This window comes from Ambystoma mexicanum, chromosome 10 (genome assembly GCF_040938575.1).
Source record: "Ambystoma mexicanum isolate Mex_15411 chromosome 10, UKY_AmexF1_1, whole genome shotgun sequence".
NCBI classification, from domain to species: domain Eukaryota; kingdom Metazoa; phylum Chordata; class Amphibia; order Caudata; family Ambystomatidae; genus Ambystoma; species Ambystoma mexicanum.
Genome location: NC_090932.1, coordinates 1,596,290,003 through 1,596,303,849, shown reverse-complemented (window position 1 = coordinate 1,596,303,849; position 13,847 = coordinate 1,596,290,003). Strand labels below are relative to the sequence as shown.

Sequence of the window (13,847 nt, the reverse complement as noted above, 5' to 3'; positions counted from 1 at the left end):
GTATTATTAGGGGGGAGGCTGGTGGGACGTATGGAGGAAAGGGGACTAAGAGTATGTTAGTCACTACAGTGAGTAACTTATTCTTATGTGCCGTCCCCTTTCCTCCATACTGCATGGGCGATTACAACTGAATGTAGCCCCAGGGTGGCGAGGAGACCCTCCTTAAGCAAATAGGTTCCTGAGAACTGCCTGGCCGAGACCATCCAGTGGGATATGGAGGCCTTGGAAGCCTGATAGCCTCCGAAGGTTACAAACAGGCATCTGATTTGCGGAAGCCCTTGGTCCTGTCCAAGTAGAACTTCAGGACGCTCCTGACATCCAGGCAGTGCAGCACTTTCTGTGTTTCGTGGTTAGGATTGGCAAAGAACGTAGGAAGGAATATTTCCTTGTTCAAGTGGAAAGCAGATAGCACCTTGCGCAGAAATGCTGTGTGGGTCCGCAGGACTACTTTGTCATTGTGAAAAGTAGTATGTGGTTCTGAGGCGACCAGCGCCTGGATTTCGCTGAATCTACGAGCCGAGGTGAGGCCGACCAGTAAGGCCGTCTTGATGGTGACCAGCCTGATGTCCGCGGATGCCATTGGTTCAAACGGTTTGTGCGCCAGGGTGCCCAAAAGTATGTTAAGGTCCCACGTGGGGTGTGGCCTCTTCATGGGCGGGTAGAGCCTTGCAAGCCCCGTCAAATGTTTCTTGCTGATAGGATTGGAGGAGGAGAAGAAGATCCCCTCCTCCATGTTTCTGTAAGCCCCAATGGCTGCGAGGTATGACAGGTGTCCACCTGGACCCCCGAGTGGGCGAGGTGCGCCGAGAAGGAGAGCACGTCTTCCAAAGTACATGCCAGGCGGTCGATTTCCTTGGAGTCTGCCCAGTGGCAGACTCTGGTCCATTTGCTGGGCCCTGGTAGCCTTGCTCCTTGTGCCCTGTATGATTTCTGGATTAGCCTGGGAGTGGCTGAGGTGCCGCAGCGTTACCTGTTGAGATACCATGCTGTGAGGGCTAGTTTCTGAGGGGCTGGTGGATGACCCTGCCTTCCTGCTCGCCAGAAGATGAGCTCGGTCCGTCGAGAGGTTAATCGGAGGCATCTCCGAGAGGCTGCTCAGCTCCGAAAACCATGGCCTGGCCACCCACCATGGAGCTATTACAATGATGTTGAGTTGGCGAGACTCCTTGATCTTGCAAACCACTCTGTGAAATCAGTGGTGTGGGTCGTTCCAAGCCTTTCCCTGCCAGGAGGCGAACTGAGGGCACTTCCTGTTGTGCCAGGTGGCAAAGAGATCCACCTGGGGATGACCCCATCTGTTGAAGATCTCCTAAATAATGAGGTTGTTTAGCTGCCACTCGTAACTACGTAACTGTCCGCTCCCAACCTGCTGAGCCTATCCGTCTCCAGGTTGGAGTCCCCCGGGAGGTGGACTGCCGTGAGGTGGATGTTTTCCAGGGCCCACTCCCACATGCTGATTGCCAGTCTGCACAGAAGAGGGGATCTGGTGCATCCCATCTTGTTGACGTAGTACATGATGGTCGAGTTGTCTGTCTGGATGAGGACAACCTTTCCCCTGAGAAGTGGTAGGAATGCTATGAGCACCAGCCAGATGGCGTTCAGCTCCAACCAACTGATGTGGTATTCCTGCTCCTGTCGGGTCCAGGTGCCATGGACCGAGAGATCATCCAGGGTGGCTCCCCAGGCCTCGAGCAAGGAGTTTGTGCTGATGGTGGCCTGTGGGGAGGGCGGGTGAAAGGGCTTGCCGTCCATAGGTTGCAGTCCCTGGACCACCATATTAGGTCCAGGTGGAGAGATGGAGGAACGTTGATCATCTCGGATTGAGAGCCCCGCTCCTGATTCCATGAGGCTGCAAAGTGCAGCTGAATCCTCCTCAATCTCGTGCGTGGAATGGCTAATAGGACTGCCGCCAAGAGACCCAGGAGATGCTGGTACCACCATACCGAGGTCATCTCTCTGCTGAGGAAGTGGGTGGAGGCCCTCTTGATGGCTAAGATCTTGTCCTCCGACGGAAATACCTTCTCGGAGTACATGTCCCAGGTGAGGCCCAAGAATGTTAGAGTCTGTGTGTTCTGCAGCTGCGACTTCGTGAGATTGAGCGAGAAGCCCAGATTGTGCAGTGTGTTCATAAGGGAATGGGAAGAGTGGTTGACCTCTTCCGGTGATGTAGCCCTGACAAGCCAGTCGTCGATATATGGGTAGATGTGGAGGCCTTGCACTCTGAGGAGGGCAGCCACCGTATTCATGAGCCTGGTAAAGACCCTGGGGGCCGAATTGAGGCCAAAAGGAAGGACCTTGTACAGAAAATGGTAGCCCATGATCCTGAACCATAGGAAAGAACAATGGGGCTGCCAAATCGGGACGTGTAGGTACGCACCCTTCAGATCCAGGGAGCACATCCACTCTCCCTTGCACAATGTCTCCGCTATAAAAGTTGGCGTAACCATCTTGAATTTCTGAAGGGATAAGGAGAGGTTGAGGGTGGAAAGGTCCAGCACAACTCTCAGGCCGCCTGGTTCTTCTGAATGGTGAAAATCCTGGAGTAAAAGCCCAAGCCTCGCTGGGAGGCTGGGACTTCCTCCACTGCCTCGCTCTCTACGAGCGACCGAATCTCACGCCAGAAGAGTTGCTGTCCCAACATGAGGGAGTGGAGGAGAAGCTGAGATAGGGATACGGTACCCCTTGGAGACTACAGAGGATCCAGGGGTCTGAAATTCTGGCGCCAGAAATGTGCGTGGAGAGCAAGTCTGCCCCCCAATGGAGATACGTGGACCCGAAGGGGCGTGTCATGCATTCTTTCCCCCGGAGGCTGTCGCGGAGGAGGGGGACTGGAAAAGCCCTTACCCCCCCACACCCTTTTTGTTGCTTACGCCAGTTCTTAGACAGCGAGCAGTCTGGCAGCCTCTCCATTCCTGGAAGCCGCTTAACCTTCCATACGTACGCCCCCTGTCAGAGCGCTGCTGTGACTGGGTGTACAACTTGGGCATGGTCTTTGTCAAGATGGATAAACACTTGGCAGTTTGTGAGCTGTTTTTCTTCTTGTCCAGCTCCTCGTCCGTGGTAGAGTGGAAGAGGCCCTATTCCCCCCCCCCCTTCGAACGGTAGATCTAATAGGCGTTCCTGGACGTCAGGGTTCAATTTCGTCACCTGGAGCCAGGGTGTCCTTCTCATGTCTGTGGCGATACAGATGGCACGGCCAGAGGTGTTCACATGGGCCACGGTGGATTCCATGAGGTCCTGCGCCACCAGCTTGGCCTCAGTGAGCCCCGCCTTAAAACGTGATTGGCTCTGCATAGGGAGTTCCAGGAGCAAGTCCGTGATTTCCTGCCATAACCTTTGGTTAGCGGCCGCCAGCATGGCGTCTGCGTTGGCCTGATGAAGATGCAATGAGGCGTTGGAATAGAGTTTCTTGCTGTACGCCTCCAAGAGCTTCTCCTCCTTGTCTAGCAGTGCCGCATAGGATGAGGCTGAGGACGACTGAGGCTTGGAGTATAATAATGCTTCAGCGATCACTGAGGAATGTGGTTGAGGATGGGCCGAGAGCAAGAGTGTATCCCCTCCATCGGCCTGTACTTGGCATCCAGGCGTCGACTGACCGGCTGGGCCGAATGGGGCTTAAGCCAGCCATTCTTGGCGAGAAAGACTACATCGGTCTGCAGAGGAATCCCGGTCTTGGCAGAGGAGCGTCGCATGAGGACTTCAGCCAGAACCCCCTCTGCCGGCTGCTCGACCTCGGGCCGGGGTAGGCCCAGGTATTCCGCCAGCCCAGCAAGACGTTTGTGGAAGGCTCTGGCTGAGGATGGTGTGCACATGAACCGTAGCCGGGGGCTGAGGAGGCAGCGGAGGCTGGTACGGAACCACCTGAGGAGTCGGCTGGGGAGCGGGATAAATGCCGGTGGAGGTGCTTGTGGTGCCGCTAGCATAGTCAGCAGGACTTCACTGATGGCGTCCTTGAGGATAACCCCCATACGAGGTGACTTCATGAGGCCGAGGAACCTCTCGAAGAACCACTCTTCGCAGGCCATAGAGGTGGCAGGGAGTACTGACAGGGTAGACAGGAGCTGCTGGAGCCTCTGCATACCCTGCCCATTTGGACGGAGTGGAAAGCTGCCCTGCACATAAGAGGGATTGGCCGTAGGCAACATACATGGCTGAGGCCTGTCCCACTTTGACACTTGTTCTTCGTCGAATTCCTGGAATGGGGTTGGACGGTGCCTCTGTCAGGCGCGGCGGCCATCTTGTCGAGCTGCCTGCTATGTGCCTGCCACGTGTTGCTCGGCTCGCTGGGCCCAACCTCCTCCATGACTCGTGTGTGGATCACGAGGCATACCCTGCTCCTTGGGTTGAGGCCCGGTAGGTGCGACAGCCTCAACCCGCGGGTCGGGAGAAGTGCGTTTAGGCGCCCCCTCGGACGTACTGCCGTTACTAGGGTGTAGCCCCTCGGATGACAATCCGGTACGAGAACTTTCCGGTCCCTCAACACTACCACCGGCAGGATCCAAGGATCCCTCGGCCGGTAGCTGCAGCAGCCTCGGTGCACATGCTGGTATAAGGACCTGACCGGTCCCTCCCACTTAGTCTTTGGGAAGGAGTCTCCTTTGCGGGATGCGATGGAGAATAGTGGCCCTACCGTGGGCTTGGTTCGATGTTTGACGAAGTTCTTGAGATCCTCTGGAGGCGACCTCTGGAAGAGCTCCCCCCCACCTGGCTAGTCTGTTCTTCAGCGCTTTCGAGGACAGCGAGCCACACGCTGTACAAGCTTGTCAAGCGTGGTCTGGGCCAAGGCAACATAGGCAGAGGGTATGGGGGTCTGAAGTTGGGAAGAGCCCGTTGCAGGATGGACACCTGCTGAACCCTGTGGAAGTCGACATGCACCGGGGAGGACAGTGACGCCTGAGGACCGAGTACCTGAATGATAGAAAAGACAAAAAAGACAAAGAAGAAGTATCCGCGGGTGGAATTACATGGCCGAAGCCAAACCCAGGAGCGCTGGTGAATTCGGCCCGTTCCCGTCATCGCAGAAAAGGTGACTGAGGTGTGGCGCCGGAGGGCGGAGACAGGCCAGCGCATGCTCCCTGGACCGCACCACAGCACGCCTCTAAATTTAAAAGGGAAGAATTTTTTTCTGGTGAAAAATGTTTTGTCTCCCGTCCCTTGGAAGGGACACCAATGCAGTATGGAGGAAAGGGGACAGGACGTAATGTGAAACAATTCTGGGTTATGTAACTTCTGCAAACTAGCTTACCCCCTTTGCAAGGCACGAAGACCGTTATGGTGGTCAAATGGGATGATAATGTAGGCTACACCGGTGAGGGAACGCTGGTAATGTTAGACAAATCGGCGGCTTTCGACACGACTGACTACATATTGCTCTCCCACCCTGCAACCATAATTGGTGTCTCTGAGTAAACACTTGGGTGTTTCTGCTCTTCTCTGTAAAACAGAGCTCTAAAATATTTCTATTCCATCCATAGTGCCTTAAAGTGGTCTGTCAAGGCTCTGTTGTCTGCACTTTTGTTCGATATATTCAGTTAACCATTGAAGGCTAGCTTCTCTAAATGTGGCTTTAAGTATCACTGAGACGTGTGTGACAGATTTATTTTAGGATTTCAAACTCTTCCGAGCACTGCTCAGGTGTCTCCTTAGGTTTAAATCAAAATAAGTACTGGATGGCTAATAATAGCCTTTAGATTAAACCCTCCATAATGGAGATAGCATTGTTTGGACCAAAACATCTCATCAGAAATCCCTCCCGAAAGACCTATCCTCTTTGCTTGTTAGGAATTCCCTCTGTGTTTGCCAAAAATTAAGAAAACGTAATCGGACTTGAGCGGCGATCAGCAAATAAGTCAAAATCTGAAATCTGTGATTTGAAGTATACACCTTTCTATGTCGAGTGTTCCCTTTTATTTCAAAAGATGATCAACCTGTTGTCCTGCAAGCCCTAGTGAATTCTGGATTGGGGGGACGCTAATGCTTTTTCTGGCAGGGATTCTTGGACACCACTTGTCTCTCTTACATTCAGCGCAGAACACTGCAGTTCAGTTGATTTGAAAGTTTCCTAAATTTGATCCCATTTCTTCTAACCGATTCTCCTTACATTAGTTCTAGGACTGCCAAAGAATTCAGTTTAAGCTGATTTATCTAGTCTTGAAATATCTTCATGGACTTGTTCCTCCCTACTTGTTTGAGAAGATACCCTCGTACCACACTTCTCCAGACTTCTCCGCTCTAGAAATCCGTTTGTTGATCATCCTCACCTATAGATGTATGTTTACAGCAAACAGGCGGTTTTCCATCCCCAGTGCATGCTTATTGAATGGTCTCCCTTTGCAAATTAAAAGCATTCCATCTCTGCCTTCCAGTAGGCAATCTCTAAAATCTTGCCTCATTGCCTAAGTCTACAATTCTTTTGCTTTTGTTCTAGTGTATTTCCCAACTTTTCTTCTCCATCTGGGCCCAGATGCAGTTCATTCTGCCCGGCTCCTCTGTGTATTACGAATACATCACAACAAAATCACATCATGTCAACAAGTGGCTCACGGGGCCGCAGCTTGCTGGTTTTGTCTTTATTATCCAGCAGAGAACCATTTAAGGAGCAGAAGCAGTAGAGAGGTTACATATAATGGTCAGCTACAACCAGAATTGTTTGCTCTGAAGAATTTCAGAAAGTTGATGAGAAGGCTAGAAGAACGGAGGGTGCGTTGAAATACGAATATAAAAATATCATCATCACTGGTTCTAGTGTTGTCCCATTTAAAAAAAAAACACAATATAATTTTGAAATCACATGATCATCCCACCCTGATCTCCCGGCTATCACTGCTGGTTTGTCTGGCCAAGTTTTGGTATAGTTTTCTGCCTTCCTGGCCGTTCCTTCCCAGTTGGTTTCTCTTCCTCCTTTCCACTCTAAACTGGTTCTGCTGTCGTGTGGGGTCCCACAGGGATCCCCGCTGTCACCAATACTGTTTATTATCTATATTAGTTGATTGACTCGGAAAGGAAGCCCAAAGGATGTGATTTTTTTTAACAAAGTATCAAAAGGAGTTTATTATGCCTGATACATTATTTTAATATATGAATTAATCATAATTTAATCCGCACTACAAACATTGTTTACATAGCAGTAAAATTAAGAATATAGATAAATTCAATTAATCAAAAATGACAGTCAATCATATACTCATTCGTCCACACACAACCATCATACATCCATACATAGATACCAAACAACAATATATATATGATAAAACCTATAAAAAGTCATGGCTAACAATTTTTTTGTTTTTTTAATTTTTAAAGTGCAATCAATGTCCCAGACCACCATAGTTGAAAAAGTGGTTTTATCTTGGGGTGGGTCAGGTAGATGTCCAACACGACCTCATCCGCAATTTCTCAACCGGTTTCGACGTGTTTACATCATTTTAGTAACGTCTTCATCAGGAGATGAATAAATACTCTGATAAAGAACTGTAAAAGGCTACTGTTCAAAATGACCAAGGTTTCTAAGACCAAAATGTATGAACCGAAGTCTTCTGAACAACGAGCACCTCGAGGCTTAAATGCACATCCAATCCTATGATGTTTTAGAAAGGTGGCACGGAGGGCAAGTCAGTCATATGTCCCAAAGATGTGGTCCAAGTAGGATCTCAAGACGGCACCGGCATTGCGGTCATCGTTTTCAGTTTGAAATGCGCTACGACACAAAAACCGTCCAGCAGCACGATGGACCTACAGAAGCAATCCGAGGTCTCTCGCAGGCGTGGGGGCGTGTTTAACCATTGTCAGTACGCAGGTTCCCAGCCATATTTAACTGCAGATCCTTAATTTTCCTGCTATGTAAACAATGTTTGTAGTGCGGATTAAATTATGATGAATTCATATGTTAAAATAATGTATCAGGTATAATCAACTCCTTTTGATACTTACTTAAAAAAAAATAGCATCCTTTGGACTTCCTTTCCGAGTCAATCAGTTATACTAATACCCTAATCCAGAGTGGAGGGTCCCCTGTGGCTTTCAGAGATATATAATATCTATATTAGGCCACTTCTTTGCCTTATTCTACCCATAGTTTCAGGTAGTACTCCTATGCTGATGACACACAGATCTTCGTCCGCCTTGATCTTACGTGATCAGATACTGCGGCACGGCGTAGGAGTTACCTTGAAGACCTGGGGTCTTAGATGGCAGCAAATTGGTTAAAACTAAACGGCAACAAAACAGAGGTTCTGGTTGTCGGAACCACCAGTCCTCTTTCTTTTTGGACAGCTGGTTTTTGGCCAATCTCTCTGGGTTCCTTCCCTCTTCAGTCTTAGTCAGTAAAGAATTTGGGGGGAACATTACTTTTTCTCTCTATGAATGAGCAGGTTGCGGCTCTCTGCAAGACTGGGCACTTTAAATTGAAAATCCTGCAGAAAGTCCTTCACTTCATCCCGGCCAAAATTTAAGCGCCAATCGTTTATATGACGTATAAGATAGCGTGGTTGACCCAAGTAGAGCGAATTGCAGTAGTCAACTGTGCGAAGGACAAAAGCTGCTCTTGTCCTTAGCACAGTTGACTACTGTAATTCGCTCTACTTGGGTCAACCACGCTATCTTATAAATCGTCTTCAGATGCTCCAGAATGCTGCTGCCAGGTCCATCCATCGTACCCTGTTTGGAGCGCATATGTCTCCTTTGCTTAAACAGCTTAATTGGCTGCCTATTGAGAAGCTGATTCTCTTTAAATCTGTGTGCATTGTTTACAGCACCTTCTACAAATCTGGGGTAGAATGTCTTCAAGCAAAGTTTCCTCGGTATGTTCCCTCTTGTCCCCTTTGCTCTCAGTCGGCCTTCCTGGTCCCAGTTCCTCGGGTCAGACTATCCCGCATGGGTGGTCGAGCCTTCTCAGTGACTGCTGCTAAGGCCTGGAATGCTCTGCCTCACTCTCTGCAAGCTATTTCTGATTTTCTCATCTTTCATCGGTCTCTTAAAACCTTATTTTTCTAGGCTGTCAATAACATTGCTGTTTCTATGCTGGTGTAGCGAAAAGTTGCCTTTGGGTGAACGTGCACTCTAGAAGTTTAAATAACATGATTTTATTATAAATCCAAAATGTTATCAAACCCCATCACATGTCTTTATAACTGTAAGGGTATTAGCTAAGACTCTGAAATTACTCATACATCTATGTCTGTCTGTGTGCTGCTGTAACCCTGTTATTTAATTGTCCACTCCACCCATCTAGTAAGTCTCAAAGAATGCAGGTGTGTGTTTGTGACACCCCAAAGGAAGAAATGCATAGAACAAACTGTAGAAGCATTCATGTTGTAGTACTTTAGATGCACTGCTTCTGATTGGTAGACCCCCACACCAAAAACATGGCAGCTGAGTAAGAAATGACAAGCCAGGAAGAAAGAGACAGCACCCAAAATAACCAAAAATCAAAGTACAAACGCAAAGGCAATCGGGCAATGCTGGTGTACTTATTAGAACAAACCTGAACAACAGAGGGAGATGACGGCTGGAGCATATGCAACACACAATGCAGGGAGGGCAACAGGAACACAAGGACAATGGGAAGAGATGGCATCGCCAATGCAATGAAATTAAACAAAACAATGAAATAAGCAGACGGCAAAATAAAGCATCAAACATCATACAGTACATTGATGCACACACTCAAATGTGCAGGCATTATAGCAGTGCCTGTAGGCAAATAGGCCTTCTTGCAGTGACAAAACATGCCAGGTGATAAAATGTGCAAAGGAGCAGTGGATGGCACAGACCCATAAACAGCCAAAATGAAAACTTTGCATAAAATAAAAAAATAAATATCGACACAAAACCCTCAGCTCTATTTTAAGCATTTGGATCACTAGGTCAAATTATTAGCTGGACACAGCATTAACTCCAACCTGCTGTCCTTCACGTACGCACTCACAGAAATACACAATACCAACTTGCTAAGAGCGAATAACCACTAGTCTCGTGGTGGGCTTGTGGTGAGTTCAAATTTTGTGGACTGACATCAAATTGTAGGGGAAAACCCTTTCAAAGAGGTTTTGAACACTCTTCGTACAATGGCTTCTAACAAGAATGCAGTGGAATAACTCTAGAATGTCTCTGAATGTAAAACATTTGGATGCATATGGAAATCAAACAAAACCTATCTTTTATTATGAAAAAAGAAACCAAATGCTAGGTTGCTCGTGGATTTAGACTGCAGTCACCCTCTTCCTCCTAAACCGGGGCTTGAAACTTTTGTTTTCCAGATGTTATGGACTACAACTCCCAACAGCCGGAGGCAGCACAGTCCATGGTGAGTGACCATAGGAGTCATGTTCCAAAAACATCTAGACAGATGAAAATCGATGGGGTAGTGGAACATTCTGTTAAAGCGCATTTCAAACGGCCATCCTTATTGCCTATGGGTTAAAGGGACTCCAAAACAGTGGGGAGCATAGTTCCAAAGTATTATAATGCCTTGACCACTTGACACTTTAGGAGATCCATGGATGGGTGTAAACTAAATGAATGGCCTCAAATGGCTTTAAATAAAAGCCCCAAACCACTGTACATCCTTGGGCTAGACTCCAACATCCAATATTCTGGGTGAGGCTCATAGTTTCTATAGATAACAAGCCAAAAACACTTCAGAATGGCCCGATATTTCTCTTCAAACTAGACAGCCTCTCCATCTCCTCCTCTGAGCCCCACTGCTCTCATACATTCATAATTGCAACTCTCAATAGATCACAGTTCCATCAATGCTCATTAACATGTTTTAAGTACTTAAGAAGAGTGATCTTTGGACCATCCATGTTTATTTGATGTTTTAGGGTATGCTTTATGTATACAAGCCATTTCAGAGTGCAAATGTTTAAGGGTGATGGAGGAACATCGGGAGATAAGGACACAACTTGGACCACATAAGTGAAAATTGGAGGATGAAAAATAATAAGACATTTGAATAAGCTATTCCTGGGGGAAAGCCTTCTCTTCTGGAGGGATGCCTTTAAATATTTCCTGAACTTCAGGTGTGAGAGTTTAAGTCGTAGGCCCAGAGAGAGTGCGAGAGAGAGAGAGAGAGAGGGAGCGAGAGAGAGAGAGGGAGCGAGAGTGCGAGAGAGAGAGAGAGAGATCCAAAGTTCTGATACGTGTATTGGCAGTTTTTCTTTCCTATGCATTTACGCTTATACTTTGGAGAACCACTCTGAAGAGCCACACCAAAGCCACAAATACAATGGCAATGGATTGGAATTGAACAGCCAAACATTGGTGCACTATGAATAAAGGAAGAGTGGGCCATTATAGTTAAATCTTTTGCAGGTACTTGTTCTCCAAGCAATGGAGATCAGCCACTCATTGCTCTGCAGTTTTGTTATTACAAAGAGATCTGATGCTCATCCCTATTGTGAAGGGCCATCCAGAGTACCTCAATGCAAAGGAAAATCACATCTGGTTTCATAAAGCCCTTCTGACACTAATTCTTTCTCTGAATCCATGCCCAATACTTAGCAGATCCACCAAGAGACTTAGAGCAGGATGGGCAAAATACATCTTGATAGAAAACCACTAACCCATAGAACAATAAAATAAAAATAAAAAGAACAACAAATTACTTACCCCATGTAATGTTTTTTCTGATGGATGTCCCCCAGCCACCCACCCCCAGGGAATTCTCACCTCATTTTAGATATTCTTTCCTGCCATTGGAGATCGCAGAACCATTTTTGCTGAAGGAGGGGGGGTGGAGGGGTGCGGAAGGGCAGTGCGGCTCAGCGTTGGACATTTGTGTTGTTGGCTCCAGAACTGATGCAACATCAATACAAATAGCACACTCTGTGCTCCGTGACCTCAGTTGTCATTTATTCTCATGCTCTTCCGCGTTGGTTGTTATGGCAAAGAAATAAGACATTTTTAAGCGCTAAAGGAGAGACACATATGTGAGAAACCTGAGGGTGTTCTCACTCCTATTCCCCATGAATCCTCTGCGCAGGTGGCCAGGGAAAGGCCATCGCTCTTGGATCCTGTCCCTGGGGTTGGAGAAGCGAGGGAGGATGACCTGGGTGGCGGGTCTGTGGAGTCTGGGAGCGGGATGCCCTTGGGAGAGACATTGTAACACCCTTTCCCAAAAAATGACTCAACCAACCGCTTCCCCGTCTTTATGGGTTGTTATAAAACAACTCCTCTAAATCATTCACGCATGACTACAAAAAGTACTGAGACAGGGAAGAAGCAACCAAGAGCAGTGAAGACTGGTTGCTTTCACCACTTGGGTACTGGGACGAAGAAGAGCCCAGCTGAGAGCAGTAGAGGTTAGGCATGTCTAATTGTGCACTCTCATCTGCAGCCTGTTAGAAGGCTGCAGGTGTATAACAGGCCCCACCTAATGAGTGTAAACGGGGATGGAATGGTGACAGGAGCAGTGGTGGTGAATTTGCAGAAGCAAAGGCCAAGAAGTACAGCAAGGTGTTGTTCGTGTGCAATACGCTTATGGTTCAGAGAAGAGCGACCCAGGAGCAGGGGCTCTGTGGAACCGACAGAAGCGTGAAAAGGAAGTCATGCCAGAAGGCTGTCCCTTTTGCTATTGTTCAAGGTGTTTGTTCTCCTGGGACCATAAGTCAATCCAGGAGTGCCTGAGGGGCGGGAGATGGAACCCGGAAGCAACAACAAGAAGGCCGGAAGATCTGGGCTGCAGGAACAAGCATCAAAGCAACCAATGAGTTTCTAGACAGGCAGAAACCTGGTATCCAAGTGTTTGATGCTGTGCGTAAGGATACTTTATTATGGTGTGGTCAAGTGGCATGTTGTCAAAGGTTTCTGAATAGAATCCTTACAAACCAACGAACATTAAAGACTTGATAACTCATGAAGGCTGAATGAATACTTTCTTAAGGAGTGGTCGCATGCAAATGAAAGCATGTTATTGAAAGTCTCTGAATGATGAGAATACTTTAAAAGGCAAATGAGAATTACAGTACTTAAACTAAACGAGAATAACCAAGTTACTTACCTTAAAACCTTTAAACATTAAAGGAAGTGCAGATAATATTCAAACCATAAAACCTGCACCATTTTTGATTACAGCATTGAATAACAAATTGAATGAAAATAACAGTTACTAACTTTAAAACCTTTGCATGTTACGGAGGTGCCGAACAGCAGAAATCATTCAAATTATAAAACACCATTCTGAATACTGCATTAAAGGAAAACTTTTACTTATGAAGAAACCAAGAGAAGGGAAGCTTTCTCAATATAATTAAATACAGCGGATACTTTCTAAAGTGAAAGAAACATTACATTGCAAGCAACTTTCAACTATGTTATTTCTACAGAACTATGGAATCTAATTATAAAGAGGCCTACGAATAATGAACTACAAAGTGAATGCAAAGGCCAGTGAACCCATTATTTCTCAAAGTGAAGGGAACTTTGGGAAATGAACTTTAACAAGGTGAACTCGAACGATTTATCAATTTCAACCAAAACCTTTTGTGACGCAAAGACCAGCAATATACAGAGGGCCCCATTGTAGCACAGAACACTAAATAAATTGGCAAACCTCCTCATATGAATATATCACTGAAGTTGGGATTGTTTATTTGTCTTAAGGACGGAGCCTCAGGATATTTTGTGTTTTGAAAACTTGGGGAAGGGAACCCGGAGTATTACTCAAACCTTTATCACTTTGGAACTCAAGGCAATCTTAAGACTTTTGATAAGAACTGCTTTCTACTTGGGGAAGGGAGCTGAAAGCTGAACCAAGTTCTGAACTTTATACTGAACACTATTTTGTTGGTTACTGATATCCCTACACGTTGTATACGATTAGTTGTGATGGAAAGTATAGGTTTTAG

General features: G+C 47.0%; 1 protein-coding gene across 2 annotated transcripts in view; it reads right to left on the bottom strand.

The window, feature by feature from the left end:
• Window positions 1-13,847, bottom strand: part of PI4KA (phosphatidylinositol 4-kinase alpha) — a 2,470,135-nt gene that overhangs the window by 1,194,171 nt on the left and 1,262,117 nt on the right. Inside the window, exon 30 of one of the 2 annotated variants that reach the window (XM_069619956.1) lies at window positions 9,482-9,505. The exons of the other annotated variant lie outside the window; for it this stretch is intronic. Within the exon in view, the coding sequence (XP_069476057.1) occupies window positions 9,482-9,505 (24 nt within the window). The remainder of the gene's footprint in view (window positions 1-9,481; window positions 9,506-13,847) is intronic. 2 annotated transcript variants of the gene reach the window in all.